The sequence below is a fragment of the Typha angustifolia genome, chromosome 1 (genome assembly GCF_048772165.1).
Source record: "Typha angustifolia cultivar Huaian chromosome 1, ASM4877216v1, whole genome shotgun sequence".
Lineage (NCBI taxonomy): Eukaryota > Viridiplantae > Streptophyta > Magnoliopsida > Poales > Typhaceae > Typha > Typha angustifolia.
Genome location: NC_133239.1, coordinates 4521148 through 4539206, shown reverse-complemented (window position 1 = coordinate 4539206; position 18059 = coordinate 4521148). Strand labels below are relative to the sequence as shown.

Sequence of the window (18059 nt, the reverse complement as noted above, 5' to 3'; positions counted from 1 at the left end):
AAAGAATAATCCTTTGGTAGCCCTACATGGTACCCTAAGATGTAGTTGATGATTTGGGTTCATACATGAGATAGGTAACAGAGTAATTATTGACTAATTAACTTCAATCACCTTTTAATAGAATTTAAATTTTTTTTTAACCAATGATCACATACAAATGAAAGTTAGAAGACATTTCACCGCGTTCACTTGTGAAATAATAATAGACTTATTCTGATATAAACCTCCTTATATTGGTATAACAATTAAATAACAACCGGTGCTTATATTAGTATAATAATAGTTACTCACTCATCTGATCTTTCATATAATAATTTTATATTTATTTATTACTATTTTACTCTTGAATAGATATCATTTTAATCGCTCTCTTTGTAAGTGATATTTTAATTATTTACTGAATTATTATATATTATATTAGAATACAACTAAACATTAGAATACTTATACTGATATAAGTTCTCTTAAGCTAGTATAAAAAAGTTAGAATAACTATACTAGTAAATTACACACAGAGAGGTGATATATTCCTTAAAACTCATCCTAGAAGAGTGAAGTTACTATACTACCCCTACTTAGAAAAATGTTTATTAGTATTTTATTTTTAAGATAAATAAAATATTTAACACTTAAAGCATTTTAGTTAGAGTTTACAGTAAAATAAAATCTTTTTGGTATTTAAGTTTATGTGCCGTCTATTTTGATAAATAATTTTAAAATAGAACTAGTTTGGTCAAAAACGCCGTATTTACTTTTTATGTCTAGTAAATTTGGTGTTTTGACTAGTTGACTTTGCTAATTAAAGATATGTCGAGGGTGGAAAATTATATTCAAATTTAGCAAATAAAAAGAACTCTCTGGGTACAATCTTGGGTACAATATATATTGTTTTCGTTCCACCAAATATTAAGCGCCGTAGTTTCTACTAGTATAATACTTATTAATAAGTAGAGGCTACCGTTAGAGTGCCTCTTCTCTCTTGGCATGGCTTCTTCTCTCCTTCCTCCCTACCTCGTTTCCCACAGGCCTTGCTTCGCGGTTCCCAATGCGTCGAACGGTGGAAGGTGGGATACTCTTGCTGTTAAGGTTGGATCGAGGACGAAGCGGAGGAGATATGGAGTTCAGGTTGCGGTTAGCCGCGCCTCTCCGGTGGTCTTCCGTGATCTTGATGCCGATGATTTCAGGCACCCACTTGATAAGCAAGTAAATATCCACTTCTGGGTCGACGATAATTTCTTGTTTTTTGCTTCAAGTTTGGACCTTTTTTGAGTTATATTGCCATTTTTTCAATTGGGTATCTCCAATTTTGGTAGTTTGGGTTAGATTTTGAAGAATAGTCTATGCTAACACTGCTTCTATATGTGTTTTTGGTGTATTTATTGTACAGAATACGTTGCTTCTGAGGGCAATTCCTGGGCTTAATGAAATCGGCAAGGCTCTGTTAGGTAGTACATGATTAAAGTTTTTTATTTGTTGTTTTTCCTTGTAGCAATGTTGTTAGAGACGAATTGGTGGTGTGATCGTATCATGCTATCGGTGCGGCGGATAAATTTGTAGCTCGTTTACTTTTTGTTCTTTCTGACGGTAATATGGTTTTAAAAAATGACTTTCTTGTGCGATCAGATGATCTTTTTTTTCTTTTGTTCTTTATTATTTGGTAGGATATACCAATATGTTTTTAAAAATGAATTTTTGGACCATATGATGCTAACAAATTTATATGGTTATATGGTCCTTGTCAGCTATCATTTGCACATATTCTGGCTATATCACATATGCATTGAAGAGTTGAACTCCCATATTTTGTGTTGATTTAAACATAGGACACTTTTGCCTTTTGTGAATTTATTTAGCATATATTACCAATGCTAATTTCCTTCTTCTTTCTACAATATGGGTATATTTCCTTTTTTGAAAAAAGAAAGAATCTAGACTAGGAAACTCCCTCTCTTTCTCCCCACAATTTTGGTAGAGATTTTAGCTTTGTCACATTTGCCTATGAAAAGAGATTTGTTATAAGTGCTTCTCTTAAATAATGACAACTTAAGAGGAGCGACAACTAGATGCAAATGTTGAAGTCTAAAGCTCATGAGTATGTCAAAATGATGATCATTGTATTAACCCTTTCACAAATTCAAGAGTCTTTCTGTATGGGTTTCCTTACTTTAGTATGACAAGTAGAAATTTGTAGTGCCTTGATCCGTTGCTGATCTAATCTAGTGGAATAGAAGTGCATAACCTCGGATATCAGATTCCAGCTAGGCAATTTTTCATTTTGATCTTTTTTTTCTTCTTTATTTCTTTTCCAAGTTTGCATTACATTTAAGATGCTACCAACTTGGTATCAAGGCAACGAATTTGTTTTGTAATCTAACAATTTTTCTGGGACTTCTTTTTAACCAATCTCTGATTATAAGCCTCAATTTCTTACACTCCAGATGTTGGGGCCCGTTGTTCCTATGCACATGTTGAGACATGTTGGATCTATCTGTCTTGTCCACCCTTTGATAACTAATTTATTTGGATATGGCTATACTTTTGTATATTCAACTTTAATTTTTATCAGGATGAGTATTTGGTGTTATCTAGACTTTGGTTACAGGTTCAATGTATAATAAAAATTGAAATTCAGTTCTTAGATCTTAAAGTTTCAATAATAGTTCGTATTTGCATGCCTTATGATTCACCTAAATCCCTTCTTTATTATTATACGTACTATCTTATATACCACTTATCACACCAACTAAAAGTTTACAAACAACAGTACCAAACATCACCAGTCACTAGGTAGGCTTACTACTTATCACTGGTATGACCAATAACCTTGCCCTTCTTTTGGTAGTCTAGTATTAAGGTTGCAGAATCTGCATTCTGCTGGCTTTTTTTTCTCATTTCACATGGATACACAATATACTGGTGGATTTCCATCTGACATAGTTGCTACATTTACTAATATCTTGTTACTAGACATATTAATATATTGTCTTATAAGCTGTATTTGTAAACTTATAGCAGAAGTTCACAATTTTTCATCAACTTCAGGGATTTCGTAGATTCACTTTTGGGGCAGCAGCTCTTGCATATCGCATTCTTCTTAGATCGTTACTCAGTCTAGTATGAAGAACTTAACCTCCAGATAGAAAGCTTTGTAACATGACTTTTCTGACTACATGCCAAATACTTCTTTTTAGGTACATTTTTGTTTTACCAAGTTCACTTTAAGTGAGGACTTGAGGTACCTGCTAACTGCTGTTGCAATTCTCATATAGTCAGTCTAGTATAAACAACTTAGTTTTTGTAAAGGAAGATTTTTTTATTGAACCATAAGGAAGCTTCAGAACATGACTTTGTTGACTATGTGCTAAATACTTTCATCCTAGGTACATTATTCTAAACTGAGTTCAGTTTGAAATGAATATAATTATGAGTGTCGGGGAGCAGGGGGATGAACCATTGTAGAATTAGTCGATGTACAAAATAAGTTACCTTTTTGTTGAAGTTCTTAATTCTGCTCTTTGTAAAAGTACATCCTTGCTTCCTTTTTTCTCTAATACTTACTGACGCAGCATATTATTTGTTATATTTACTGCAGGACCAGTTACAGAACAGGTTATGCTTCTTCAGAATATAGGAACATCAGTACTTGTTTCAGAAAATCAGGTTGGTCCTTTTATTCCTTTTTATATGATTTGATTGTAAATGTCAAGAAGTAAATCATTCAGATGGGTTGCAACTTGCAACTAAGCTATTATAGTCTATGCAGCCTTTATTATTGAAAATCATACTGTTTCATTCCTTGAACACAATATTGTTCTCAACCTCCCTCAAGTGTTGTATCATCTCAAATCTAAAGTGCTTATTCTGCTGGTAGATTGAGAAACCTCTTTTTCCTGATTCTGAAGAGTTGGTCAATTACACTGTAGCAATTTATGTTTGTACATATTGAATAGGATTAATCCCAGCGCTTACCTAACCATATAATATGTGTCCTAACACTTTCTTGAATTCTTTATCATTTCTTTTACATTCTGAGAATGAGGTAATCATTATCTTCAGCTGCATTTTATCTTGATGCGGAGCATTGTCTGGAAAATTCATTCTAGTTTCTCCAGTCATTGTTGATTATCTCCATATCTTAAATGAGCATTGGTGGATAAATAATTAAATATATTGAGAGAATCAGATAATCATGATAGATCTGCTCCTCAAACCTGACCAAAGGGACCCCTATCTCAGCTCTATTTGTTTTCAGGACGGGTTAATGATTTTTTAGGCTTGACAGGTTGGACCAGGCTTAGTAATTGAGGCCTGGTTAGATTTCGGGCAGGCTTGGGTTTCTCTAAGTCTCCATTGGCTTGATTCAGCCCTCTACCAAGCATAAGTTACTGTTAACTCTTTTAAAGACCCTAAACCTTCATATATTACTCCTCTCATTTGTGACGGTGTTCATATCTTTCCTAAGGTTCTAAAAATCGGTATCAGGATCGGGATCGGTCGTCTGGAAAAACGATACGTATCGGCCGCCTGTATTGGATCGGACTATTTTAATTAAATAAAATTCTAAATATTATTAAAAATGTTGAGAAATTTCTAAAACTCTCACATATAAAGCCTAAAAATGTTGAGAAATAATAATTACTCACATATAAAGCCTAAAAAGTAAAAATATATTTTTCTCCCTCTCTTCTTTTCTATTCCTCTAACTGTTATTCTAAAGTATCCATTCTCTCCCACGCACCTTTTTTTCTATCTTTTTTTTTTCTCTCTCTCTTTCTCACCCTCTTTTTTTTTTATCTTTCCCTCTCCCTCACTCTCTCTTCCTTTTTCCCTCTCTCTCTCTTATACCCTCTTTTTTTTATCTTTCCCTCTCCCTCACTCTCTCTCTCTCTCTCTCTCTCTCTTCCTTTTTATCTCTCTCTCCCTCTCTCTCTCTCTACTGCTGTCAGCAGACAGTTGCCTGCTGCAGCCACCTGTACACCCCGGGTGGTTTCGACCTGGATCGGGATCGGTCGAAACTGGAATCCTTGATCTTTCCTTGCCAAAAAAAGTCCTTGCATCATTGTGACCAGGCCACAATGACTTCTAATCCTTTTGTCTTTCATATGGACTTGCCAAAATACCAAGTTTCATCAGATTCTGAGTTGGTCACATCATGAGTCATTCCCTAATCAAGCTTGTACTTCCACACCAACTCGGCTACTGATATGAAGCCTTCTCAAACATGGTGCTTCAAGTATTGTCTCTCATTCTTTTAACCCACCAAGAAATACAATAGACCACTTTAATACATCAGAGTCTAGCAGGGTTGTTTTATTATTCAAGACTTATGTTTCCTCTATCTGTGTACAGCTATCTGATCTTCATCATTTACTGGTTGAGGCTGCAAAAGTACTGAACACTGAGGCTCCTGATCTTTATGTCCGTCAGAATCCCGTTCCAAATGCATACACTTTAGCAATCAGAGGTAGAAAACCATTTATCGTCGTCCATACAAGTCTGGTGGAGCTTCTTACTAGAAGAGAACTACAGGTATCATAATTTCTTTCCACTGCCTAAACTGCAGAATATATTGTTCTCTAGTATAGTTGTGATGGGGTTGATGCATCTTAAGAATTTTTTTACTTAAATCCAAGGACAAGTATAGACTTCCAAGGTATTACATACAGTTTTCTTTGTCAAACATTGTTTACATTTTTTCTATAGAAGGGTCGATGTTCTCTATGATTTTACAAAGTGTAACGATGAACCATTCGGAGTTCTAGTTTGCCTACTATTGGTTTAAAAACTTAAAACTGTATGTGAAGAAGGAGAACATGGATCCACCATCCAGTGACCATCTGGGTTAGTCTTGCACCATCTTGATAGTTGATACAGTAATCAAGAAATATCATGATAGAGAAAAATGAAGATGTTGATGCATACAAGTCCGTATTAGAGTCTAGAAGAAGGTGCAAACTAATGGAGCATACAAAAAGTGGAGTTCCTGGATATGAGGCAACATGTTTGTCATAATCGGTGACTATAAGTAGCATCATACTGATAACTAAGATGTTAAATCTTGTAAACAATGATCATCTCGGAAAATTTGAAGCTCATAGAAATGGAGGACAAAAAGCTTCATGTAATTGCACTGACTACCTTAAGTCCTTAACATATAGAGGTTGATTGCCTTACTGAGGCAAAAGGAAAGAATGATTTATGACAGGTGCAGCACTATCAGGTTTGCATCATCTTTCATAGCGATCCAACCTAGAGAGCTGCCACTAAGGTATAATCATGCTTACCATTAAATACTGTAGCCTGGCATGGGAATTCTGCACTTTGATTGAGTAGTATGAGTGCCGTGACAAGGGCTATCAGAAAGTGAGGATGCATGATAGAAGTATTAAAAAGGAAGCCTCAATGCAGAATTTGCAGTTTGGATTTCTGAAGTTCTCTTTGCTTACTGCTTTCTGAAATATCCTTTTGTCAACCAATATCTATTTTTTTTTTAACTTTTATCCTTAGTATATCAAACTGTGCTTACTTCTGACTGAAATATCCAATAGGCATTAGCAATTATAGATGCGTTCATGCCTACTTATCCCCACTACTTACAATCATTGAACATTCAATATTCAATAGTGAGTCTGTGACTGTAAGCCAAGTTGGTGAAATTTCCTACCCTTGATGTTGCAATTGAATTATAAGAACCAGTCTGGTTTGGATCAAATGAGATAGTCATATTTTCTATGTTTATCTTGTGATTAGGCTGTTTTGGCTCATGAATTGGGCCACCTAAAGTGCGACCATGGGGTATGGCTTACTTTCGCCAACATATTAACACTGGGAGCATACAGTGTACCTGGTAGGTCCTATGCATTTTCCAATTGCACAGATGAGGGATATCCTGTCTTCCGATTTTGCAAATAATGTATGAGTACTGAAAAGTTTCACAATTTTACTGCCTTCAGGGTTTGGTTTTCTTGGTCGTATTCTGGAAGAACAGCTATATAGGTGGCTCCGAGCTGCTGAGCTGACTTGTGATAGAGCAGCTCTTCTTGTAGCTCAAGATTCTAAGGTACTTTTTTATCCTGAAGAAAAACTAAATTTTACCCAAACTCTTATTTCTCTCCTCCCTCTCATTCTAATTTTTAAGGTGGTAGTGAAACCTTTGATTCCTGCATGGTGAACAACAGAAAAGGAAAGGGAAATCATGTTGTATTTCTTCTCCTGTAACTGTACATGGAAGTGACTTATCTATTTCCCTATTATTCAGGCATGTTTTTATACTTGAAAATTCTTTTCATCCTGTAGCCATCCATTTTCTTTATTCAGCTAACGGGCTATATGAGTCAGAAGATTCTGATGTAGGACAGTATCCATCTGTACAGATACTGGAACTTATATGAAACTTTTTCTATATGAATTGCAAATTCCTATTTGGGTATTGAATTACAAGAGCATCCTTTTTTTATTCTAACACTAATCGATTCCATGATTTGTAGCAGCCAGAAATATGACAGGGTTCTCTATGCTTTTTAGAACAACCAATCATCCTATATCTAATAATCTTTCTTCTATGTCCCATCAAGAGGTTGTCATATCTGTTCTGATGAAACTGGCTGGAGGATGTCCATCTCTTTCTGACCAGCTAAATGTCGATGCTTTCTTGGATCAAGCTCGCTCATATGACAAGGCTTCTTCAAGCCCGGTTGGATGGTACATCAGGTTGGTGTCATCTTTGGAAAAAAATAATGCAAGATAATTCCATTAGGCTCTTGATAAGAGCTCATTTGAGGATTTTTCTCCTTTGTGGTTCAGGAATGCTCAAGATACACAGCTATCCCACCCTTTGCCTGTTCTGCGAGCTCGTGAAATCGATGACTGGTCAAGGAGTCAGGAATTCAAATCTCTACTGAAAAAGGCAATCCATCTATAAGTTGCTCAGAAAGTATAGTGAATGGCCCTTTGTGGTCAAAGGATCTAAATCTATCATAGTACAATAATACATAAAGGTGATGCAATCTATTTAGCTCTTTAACAGAAATGTTGCCATATAAGAGCCAACCTTATGGAGTTACTGACGGCTGGTTAGTGTTTTGCAGACCTCTCTAATGTTCTTGCATTTGCACTGGAAACGGAACAGCTCAAGTACCAGAACTAGGGATAACCAATGTCGCAGCGGTATACAATTCAAAAAGTAGAATAAAGGAAGTTATACTTTGTATAGTGTACATATACTTAGCCTATGTATATTCCATTTCAGAGGCTTCTGTATAGGCCTATAGAATCACAATTGTTTGAATAGAATCATTTTCATGTTATGTAGTTTGCTGTTATGTTTTACTGAGTTTGGAATATATATATAGAAAATTATTCATATATCTTTTTGCCTTTTAAGCTTGATTTGGTGCATTTACTATTAAATTGTCAAAATTCATGTCATCAGTTTTTGGGGATACATTATCCATTTGGTAAGCTGAGATAAAGGTATGTTACTTGAGATAAACACCTCCTATGAAATATGGATATAGATACAAGATACAGAAATGCGATACGATACATGTGTATATATATATTAGTGAACTCGTGTACTTTTACTTAGTATGTTACTAAGTAAGATGTTAGATAAATAAGCAAATTCAATCTATAAATAAAAAGAAATTAACTATTTAATACTATTTTTCTAATACAAATTATGAACTAAATTGTGAATTTAATCTTTTCACAAAGAGAAACCTCTTAAACCTGATAAGAAATAAAAGGTAGTGGCCTCCTTCACTTTGACTCATATCTATACTAAATAAATCCCCCTTTATCCCAAAAAGTCTTTACTAAATGGATGTTTAATCCTAGGGTTTATCATGCATTTTCTATCCTGGGTTTTAGGTAGGACAAGGAAACTAGGATAAAGGGGCGAGTTATCCCATTTTAGCAAATGACCGTTCTGCCCCTCTCAAACCCCTTTATCCAAATATTTATTTATTTTAAGTGGATTTTATAATTTATGTAGTATTTATAGTGATGTATTGTACCACATTTCGAAGGTTAGTTAGATCCATTTTATAATGCTATAAGATTATAATATACTTGGTAGTATTTTGTTATATGTATGTAACGAAAATGTATTGATATAGTTTGCGACGAGATCTACATTTATATAAATTATGATGAGTTTAGTAAAATTATTTCTTGGCTAGGAGTTTCAAAAATAACCATAAGTTATCGAAACAATAATTATAAGATAAAATTATAAATATATATATTTACATTAAACTAAGAAAACAGCAGTAAGATCAACACAATCAAACATCATTATTATTTCTTATTTTTATTCAGTACATCATTATATTTATCATTCTCTTTTCAAACAAACACCATAATTAGCTTTATCCCATGATAAGTCTCTAATTTGTTCTTATTTTACACCCAAATGGGCAGGCCATCCGGTCTGAAGGGGAAAAGGAAAAGATGCAATTAAAGATTTTTCTTTTATTTTGCATCATTGTCTCCGTAGGGTTTCTTTAGCATAGCTGATGGCAATGAGCAAATGAGGCTCAACCCTTTTCTATTTTTTCCTTTTCTTTTTGCATATATTCTCTTGTAAAATTGCTTATTTGCACATGTGGGATAAATTTGAAAAAATAATTCTGTTATTTCAATTCAGTGGGAGCCATTTGCACAAAAACCAAATTGTTTTCAATTTCGCAACATTACCTATTTTTTCCGATCTATAAAATCCTAATAAATAAGAAATCGTTATATACAACAACAATAACTCATTAATGTACACCAATGCGGTGGTATATAGATAGCTAAAGAGACTCATGTTGTATGAGTGTTTTTAAATTTAAATTCTATCAACATTATTAAGTTCCCACTTTTCTTAAAAAGAAAATAAAAAAAAATAAAGCAATCCAGTAGGTATAATTGGATTTTGAACAACAATAGGAAGCTGCTAGAAATTATTGTAATAGTATAGCCTTGTTTTCCTGATTTTGCATAGAAGTTCATATAACCTCTATTCTACAAGTACTGTAAATAATTTGCAAAGAGTTGTAAGGCACGATTTTTCCTTTTTCACAACATTAGCAATATAGTTTATATGCTAAAAAGAATATCTTCTCATGCTTAATTGTGGCCACTTTTGCAAGATATCACCAAAATGCAAGACTTACCAATCCAATACTTTAGAAGTCACGATTGAGAGATCAAATGTCATTTCTATCTGCATTAAATTGCTCCATAAAATTCTTTTTTTTATATATATATAGAAGTTCCATAAAATTCTTGATCATCTTTTTACAATAAAAACCAAGAAGCAACATTCTAGTGATCTCCATAGCTCTCCCATCTGACCGAAACTTCACGGTAATCAGAAAATATAAAACTCTCTTTTAATCTTTATCTGCCAATTGAAAACTTCAGCCAGTAAAATCAAAGATGATCTTCCACCCAGAATACAATATTAGGGGCATAGATATTCCATTGCAACCTTGCGCAACTCACTTGTTACATGCTATCTTGAGTCATTATGTAGTGATGTGCAACCATTTTCTATTGGATTATCTAACTTCTCAACCAGCCATATCAATATCTGTGGATTTACTGTCATCAACAGGATTTGACTGGAGGGATGCAGATAGATCTTCGATCCGAAGAGGAGAATGACGAGCAGCATACTGGAACAAAACCTGAATGACAGAAAAAGAAAGAAAAAGGAGATGAGAATGAATCAACCAGATTGATGACAGCTTGATCCACTAGCTGTCCAGCAACATAGCAAACAACTTGAGGGTATTTCTTTCATCCACTGGTCTAAACGCCTGAAAGGTCCTTCTGTGTAAAATCTCAGAATCATGCATAATTTTGTATAAATTCAGCATAAACACAAACTTTCCAAAGCTACTAAAAACTTGAACTCCCATTGTCCAATTAATTCTTTTCGTTCTCCGATGAAACTTAAGCAGGCACAAAATCCATATCAAGGATAGAAAGTAATTGTCATTAATTAGAAAGGTTAGATTCATTAAAGCCATCAACATACTTATACACCTACAACTGCTTGCATGTAAACCTGTAAAAAGAAGTGGCATATCTTAAGATCAATAGCCGTTAAGAGTGATGAAGATGACTTTTAGGGTTAAAGCTGCCCTTTCTTTCCCTTACATCCTTCCTATTTTATCTCAGCATTTTCAGGTGCACAAAGAGGGGTTGGTCAATATCATCTTGATTTTGTTTATAGTGGTACACTTTTATGAGACCAGGATCTAATTTCAATGATAGAGGAATAGTTCATGGTATCGGAGGCTAACCTTGTTAATGAAGCCCCCCTTATGAAAGGCTAGTAGTGTGGTTGGAGATCTCATGCACTTCCACCACAACCATCATAGCTATCCCGAATATCCAAACGGCTGTCTACTCTACCCTACGAATGACTCTTTACTTTAAGAGTTGGTGTCATATTACTAAGCATTCAGGGGGAAAACCCCAAAATTTTGTAATTTTCCTACAAATTTGACTAATCTATTGGTTGGCAAGTCAGATTAAGTTGTGTATGAAATTACAATCAGGCCGAGAGCATCAAATTGAACCAAGAACCCATTCAGAGGTAGAATAATTTGTACTATAATGTATTTCATCTACATTTTAGAAAAGCAGCCACACAGAGTATAGCAAATTTTCTTTCTAACCTTGGAGTGGCTGTCAGCAAAAGCCCGTGCACGATTAGCCTTTCCTAGAAATTGCAGGTTACTGATCTCCAGCTTGCCCTCAACGAGACTCACAGTTTCATCATTAATGGCGAACCGAAGAAGATTTCCTGACTGTAAACCTGACTGCATAAAGATCTATCTTAAATTATGATAATTCAAGGAAAATATGCATAAAAATGGATAGAAGAAAATGCTGTGTAAAGACGAGTGTTCATTTAATATTCAGGACTCTAAACAGTAATCATTAAACATACTGCCCAGAATCAAGTTATACAAAAATGAACCCTTTAATCATATAACTTTCATTGGAGCAGATGTAACAGACTTAACATTCCCACCCAGAGAAATCTAAAACCAAGCACTGAAAAGTAGATCTAGTGACACATTTTGTCAAGTATATGAAATGTACTAATTGTAGTCGAATCATAAGAGATCTTTATCCACTAGCTTATTGCAGATATAGCATGGATTTTGCATTTGATCCATAAGATAGAAGAGTGAGTGAGAGAAAGATAATAAGAACTATCACATACTTTAATTTTAAGAGCTCGGAGAGACCTCTATGATGGACCTACTATGATAGACACAATAGTGTATCTATAACATGAAATTATTATAGCAAGCTGCAGCTGGTACATTAGAAAAATAAGCTTTGTAAAATTAAAATTACCTTCTGAACAATGTCTCCATCAAAGCACCCAAATACAACTGGAGGGTCATCAGAAGTAGTTAGTTTCCCATCATCTTGCAACTCCAAGACAATCTGATTAGTACACAAGGAAATAGAAATATTAGAAATATACTAGTTGGACTGCATATAGCCAGAAGGCTGGCCGGATGTCATTGACATGCTCTGAAGAGCCAAAACATCTAGGATAATATACAAGTTCTCTAAATCTTTTACAACTTAGCTTTAGTAAATGGTAGTTACATCATTAACAGCCAAAAAGAAATAACTTAATATTTGGACTAAACTGTAGCAATAAGACACTCACATGACTTAAAATTAGTAGAGTACTCTATTGGGCAAATTAGAAGATGGCTCAATCTTTGTTGCCATTCTAACAGCCGACCAAATCCTCTAGATTTTCCACTCTTCTCTTTCAAATTTTCAGAAAGGAAATTAAAATCAGAAAAGTATGAGATTTCTTGCTTGGTCTGTCAGTGTTGGGATTTTATCATCAAAGAGAGCTATATTCAGTGAAATACTATAGATAATGTTGGATTAATGAAATGACTTTTGTAGTCATCTTTCTATTGTCCTCTAATTTGCCTCTAATCATCTTCGTCCTTTTTCCTCCCTTCCCTTAGCCAATTTGCAAAGATCCATGCCACTGAACTAAATTCAGTGGTATATTTCCTTCCTTCTTAGATCAACTTTATCTTAGATCTGATACTTTTCACCATTCTTTTTCTAAAAGTTCAAGTCTGCAGGCCATGAATAATATGACAGTATCGAATTTTGAATCAAGGAAATAAATCAGAACATGACTGGCATGTCACCATTGGATAAGATTAAGCATGTCTCATTTGTATTCGTCTTTTGAACTTCTTGACAAAACTTTTACAAGCTGAATTGCTCTCTATTCTTCAAGAAATGATTGAGGTTCCTACTCACAAAAACTAGAGCAAGGGACAAATGAAAACTTCACAAATGACTTGTCTATTAGATGAGGAGAGAAGAAAGATATAATCTCTTCAAGTTTCCTTCTTCACAATTCTCCTTGTTCTTCACTAGAGGGAAAGTCTTGATTACTTATCCATCCATTGCTTTCCTCTACTCTAATGTCTTTTATGTATGGTAGCAAACTCATTGAACACTAATTCAAATGTAGACAAGCATGCCAATGTCCAAACACGGCATGGGTTCAAGCTTGAACATGAATATTTAGGCTCAAAATTAGTTTCACTTTTCAACCCCATTTGGTCAAAGCTAGGCTAGACCTCAAGCTCCACTATACTCAAACCTGCTTGTCTAAGTCTATTTCCATGTCTACAGGGCTTTTTGGGGGCGTTTGCTCCTAGATTGTGTGATCCTAAACTATAACCGGAAAGGTAGAATTCTCTACCCACAGAGTGTCATTGCAGCTTTTCTGGAAAGTCATATTGTCCAACTTTGCTTTGGCAGCCATTTTGGCACCACTGTGAAGAGGACAATATTTAGCTGCCTGCCGATGATAAAAACCTGCCTCTTTCTTTGGAGCAGTTGAGACTATGTTTTTTAATCTTTTATTGAGGTTCAATAGCTGTTGCAACTTGCAAGAAACATATTCTAACAGCCATTGGAGGACAAAAGATGAAGTGATAGCAATTATGTATCATCTTTACTGCACTACATATTTTCATACTAAAGCACTAAGAAGAAATACCAACACACTAAGAAGATCACCATGCCAATATTGTGTAGCAAAATTCCATCCGACTTCAAAGAAACCCAAAACCAGATGCCGCTAGAGAATTTTTCTAAGAATGATGAGAGAAGAATCCTTACATGCTAAGTATGACAATATTTATGGCAATGGACCATCTTCAAGTGATATCCATCCTAGATTCAAATACTAATGGACTTTTTCTTAGCCTTAGCGATACTGTGTTTGCTATAGAGCACAAATCAATGTCAGAAGTCTCTAGGGAATGATTGAGTAGACTGTGATAGCCCATCTGCCACTGACTGAACCAAATACCTAGCAAGAAGAGTTATTCCATAAAGTTTGGGGATTCAAACTTGTGAAAACAATAAGAATGTACAATGCATTCTTCCTTTAATGCATTGAGTACAGAGTGAGTAATGTACGTGTACCTGTTGCAGAGTTGGAATTTGTCCTTTGCTGTCTGTGTCGAGAAAATACTGGCTACACATTCCATCTTTCCACACTAATGTTAATGGTGTGTTGCCAGTTTGATAATGGGCATGCCTGAGAAGGAGCAAATAAGGCCACAAATGAAGAGGAAATTCGTATACTTCAAAATGTTAAAAACGTAAAAATATGAAGTTAGTGAACTTCATATCATACATAGCATTTTATATTTAAAGGATTTTTATAAATCACATTTTACATTTTACCTATTTTGTGATTCACATCACGTTTTTGATAATTTTGTAACCCCACCCCTCCTTTTTCCCTATAATTTTTATTTTACAACTTAACGTTATTTTGACTAACTAATGTTGACCAAGTTACTAAAATACCTCCACCATTTCCTCTCATTTTCTATATCCCTCCACCATCCTCCCCACCTACCTCCTCCATCGTCGTCATCGTCGCTATTGCCGCCGCTGCACCTTTCCTCATCTTCCCCTCTCCCCCTCCTCCTCCTCCTCCTCCTCCTCCTCCTTTACTTCTTCTTATTCTTTAGGAAGAGAAAAAGATGATGAAGACAAGAGTAATTTAGGTGTATTTATAAATTATTTTGTCTATTATAATAGAATATTCCTTTTCTAATACTGTTTAAGTTAATCCACGGTCTTAAATGAGAATTATAGAAAAAAATGAGGGTTAGATTACAAAATCTTCAAAGATAGGATGTGAATCACAAAATAAGTAAAATATAAAGTATAATTGGCAAAAAGCCTTATATTTAAAATAGAAAATCATTATTTAAGATCCTTTTTCAATTTAAAAGGTAAGTTTTATACATGAACATGACATGGTTGTGGGTCAACAAAGACTATTATGAGTTCTAGAATACAGGAAGAAATCTGAACATCAAAACAGGATTCAGAAGTGATCAACTTAAACTTCAATTTGAAAAACGAACAAGAACATACAATTCGAAAAGCATTTACATACAATTTTTCTTTTCAAAAACTAGAACAATATGAAGGGCAATCATTAGTTACAAGTGTTACAACCTCAAGTTGTTGCAGGTATGGACGCATAGTGACAGTAAAAGGGATGGAAACAGCTAGTTGGCAAAAGAAGACAGTACGACGAATAATATGGTAACATTAGCTATTGAACAATATTTAATAATACTCCATATAATTGTGAAGACGACTGGAACTTACTTGTTGTAAAACAATAGACCATCTTTAGCATATGGCACAGCACCTGAATATGCTGCATGCAGTCCCATTGGGTTGCAGTCATAGATTGGGACGATGCTGAACCTGTACCTATGGTATGCAGATGGAGGATTGCAAGCTCCAGTTTCGGTAAGCTTAGAATTCAACCAAAAGAATCTGAACTCTGCACTGCAATCATATAGTGAATAACCTCGCCAACAAACCATGTCTATAACATAGTATGTTTCATCTGGCTGCTAGGTGTCACAACAAAAGAAAATATAGAATTAATTAAAGTTCTGAAAACTAATAATACATATGATCAACATCAACAATTAGAAACTTACAAAAAGGAAATCTCACCTCATGAAATATGCAATCAAGAATAGAGTACGAATGTGCCGGACCTGAATTGTCTTTCGTTCTAGCTCCATTAGGCAATAAAGATGGAAAGTGATGCAGAATAGAGCCATTACGGAGCCTACTCACTGTTGTACCATTAGAAGAAACCACAAAGCATCGCTTCCCGGCTGGCCTTGAAAAGACATACCTATATGAATTTCTGTTTATTATTTGTAAAACAGTACTTTTATACACTTGGGAAACATAAGCTATTCCAAAAATACAACAATATTGCATTTCTCACAAGCCAGATAAACAGAAGAAGATGGACTGCAAACTAGAAAAAGAGAAAAGGATATGCGGTGAAAGTGTTGATTTTATGTTAAATCTCAATATGATATACATATAGAAAAGTAACATGCTACAACAGAAAAGGAACTGAAAAAGGATATAGTTTTATTGGTGCAGCAACAGCTCAAGGCAAGTGAAATCATAGTCAAACACATGGCACAATTTCAACTCATCCAATCATGCAAAACAGAACAACCACTCCTTTGTAGCACATTCACTTTACAAACAAACATAGACCAAAATGTAGAAGGAATACAACTTTCTATAAACTATTCCTTTGCCGCCATATGCCATTCAATTTAGGTGTTTTCTGATATAATTTTGTGACAATACACTTCACTTTACAAACAAACATATATCAAAATGTAGAAGGAATACAACTTTCTATAAACTATTTCTTTTGCCACACGCCATATGCTATTCAATTTAGGTGCTTTCTGATATAATTTTGTGACAATACACTTATCTTCCATGCCATTAACAGTTTAACCTAATGATGAAGATTTGTTATTCAGATTCTCTCTTACATTACCTTGATAATGATTCAGGTTATATTTTTCTTCATATTCAATAAGAACCAAGAACTTCAACCTAGAAGCTCAGTTTATTTCTCCAAAATTTCAACTTCACCAAATCCCAAGGCATTTTGCCATATCTTTTCTAAAATCAATCACACTAAACTCATATAACTTACGTATTAACTAAAAATGATGATAATTCCAAAGGATACCCTATTTACTTAAATCAAAAGTAATAGCTCAAACCCAGTAAAAACTTTCAACCGATAACCTCAGGAAAACTCTTTCAACATCTCAACTTGAGCTTTTCTTCCAGTTCCATAGAAGAAAGTCCAAAAGTAAAAGTTGAATCTTTATATGAGAAACGGAACGGATGAAACAAACCAGTCACGATCCAAATGAGGCGGGACGTCGATCATCCACTCCGGCAGCATGAGCTGGCGAGCGAACCACTTGCGAGCCTCGGATCCCTTAAGCTTCGCGGCCCTGACCACGTCCAAATCCCTCGCCGGCGAACCAGACTCGGGTTCGGGGTCCGGTTCGGACTCGGGTTCGTGTTCCGGTTCAGGTGGGCCGTGCAAGGAGAGAAGGGAGGATGCGAGGTGGCGGGCACGGTTCTGGGAGTCTGAGCGGTGCTGGGATTGGCGGAGGAGGGCGACCTCGCGCCGCCGCTGCTGGTCGGAGATCGCTGGACGCTTGAACGGACGGCGGATATCGTGCGGCGCCATCGTGGATCGGAGATCCTCTCCTTCTTCGCAACTCTGATGGTTGTTACAATGGGGCAAAGAAAGGCTCGAGGATTCTTGCAGGTCTCCCACTCCCCCCCAACCAAAGACCAAAGTTGCGATTTTTGAACATCAGCTGTGCAGTTAGGGGTCTGGGGTGAAAACGTACCGGATAGACGGATAGTGGTAGTAAAATCCTACCCTATCCTATCCGCATCCGCATTTCTTTTTGATAAGAATAACGATAAAAATTAGTGAACTTAATTGTAGCTGAGTAATTGATTGAGATTAAGAGTTCAATTTAGAGGGTGTTTGATAGCTAAAAATTGAGGAAATAAAGTAGTTATTGTAAGGAACTTTTTGATGTTTGGTCCTAAAAATTAAGAGATTTTTACATAATTACTATTAATTTTTTTTAAAA

General features: G+C 35.2%; 2 protein-coding genes across 4 annotated transcripts; one reads left to right on the top strand and one right to left on the bottom strand.

The window, feature by feature from the left end:
• The first annotated feature begins 949 nt into the window (after window positions 1-949).
• On the top strand, window positions 950-8376 carry LOC140766971 (plastoglobule-localized metallopeptidase 48, chloroplastic). 2 transcript variants are annotated; one of them, XM_073106701.1, is made up of 9 exons: window positions 954-1203; window positions 1388-1445; window positions 3593-3660; window positions 5350-5529; window positions 6751-6847; window positions 6954-7060; window positions 7577-7710; window positions 7804-7997; window positions 8088-8376. In XM_073106701.1, exons 1-8 carry the CDS (start codon window positions 985-987, stop codon window positions 7919-7921), a joined length of 981 nt encoding a protein of 326 aa, XP_072962802.1. In that variant the 5' UTR covers window positions 954-984; the 3' UTR covers window positions 7922-7997; window positions 8088-8376. The 2 variants fall into 2 exon arrangements, with proteins under 2 accessions (XP_072962809.1, XP_072962802.1); XM_073106708.1 differs by lacking the exons at window positions 7804-7997; window positions 8088-8376 and having other exon boundaries at window positions 950-1203; window positions 7575-7620.
• A 1827-nt stretch (window positions 8377-10203) lies between these two features.
• On the bottom strand, window positions 10204-17787 carry LOC140765969 (uncharacterized). 2 transcript variants are annotated; one of them, XR_012105252.1, is made up of 7 exons: window positions 17298-17787; window positions 16066-16252; window positions 15706-15956; window positions 14497-14611; window positions 12367-12459; window positions 11676-11815; window positions 10204-10676 (listed from the first exon to the last, which is right to left on the bottom strand). XR_012105252.1 is itself a non-coding variant. In XM_073105327.1 (7 exons), exons 1-7 carry the CDS (start codon window positions 17639-17641, stop codon window positions 10560-10562), a joined length of 1251 nt encoding a protein of 416 aa, XP_072961428.1. In that variant the 5' UTR covers window positions 17642-17785; the 3' UTR covers window positions 10205-10559. The 2 variants fall into 2 exon arrangements, 1 of the variants encoding a protein (XP_072961428.1); XM_073105327.1 differs by having other exon boundaries at window positions 10205-10676; window positions 11676-11819; window positions 17298-17785.
• Window positions 17788-18059: the final 272 nt, after the last annotated feature.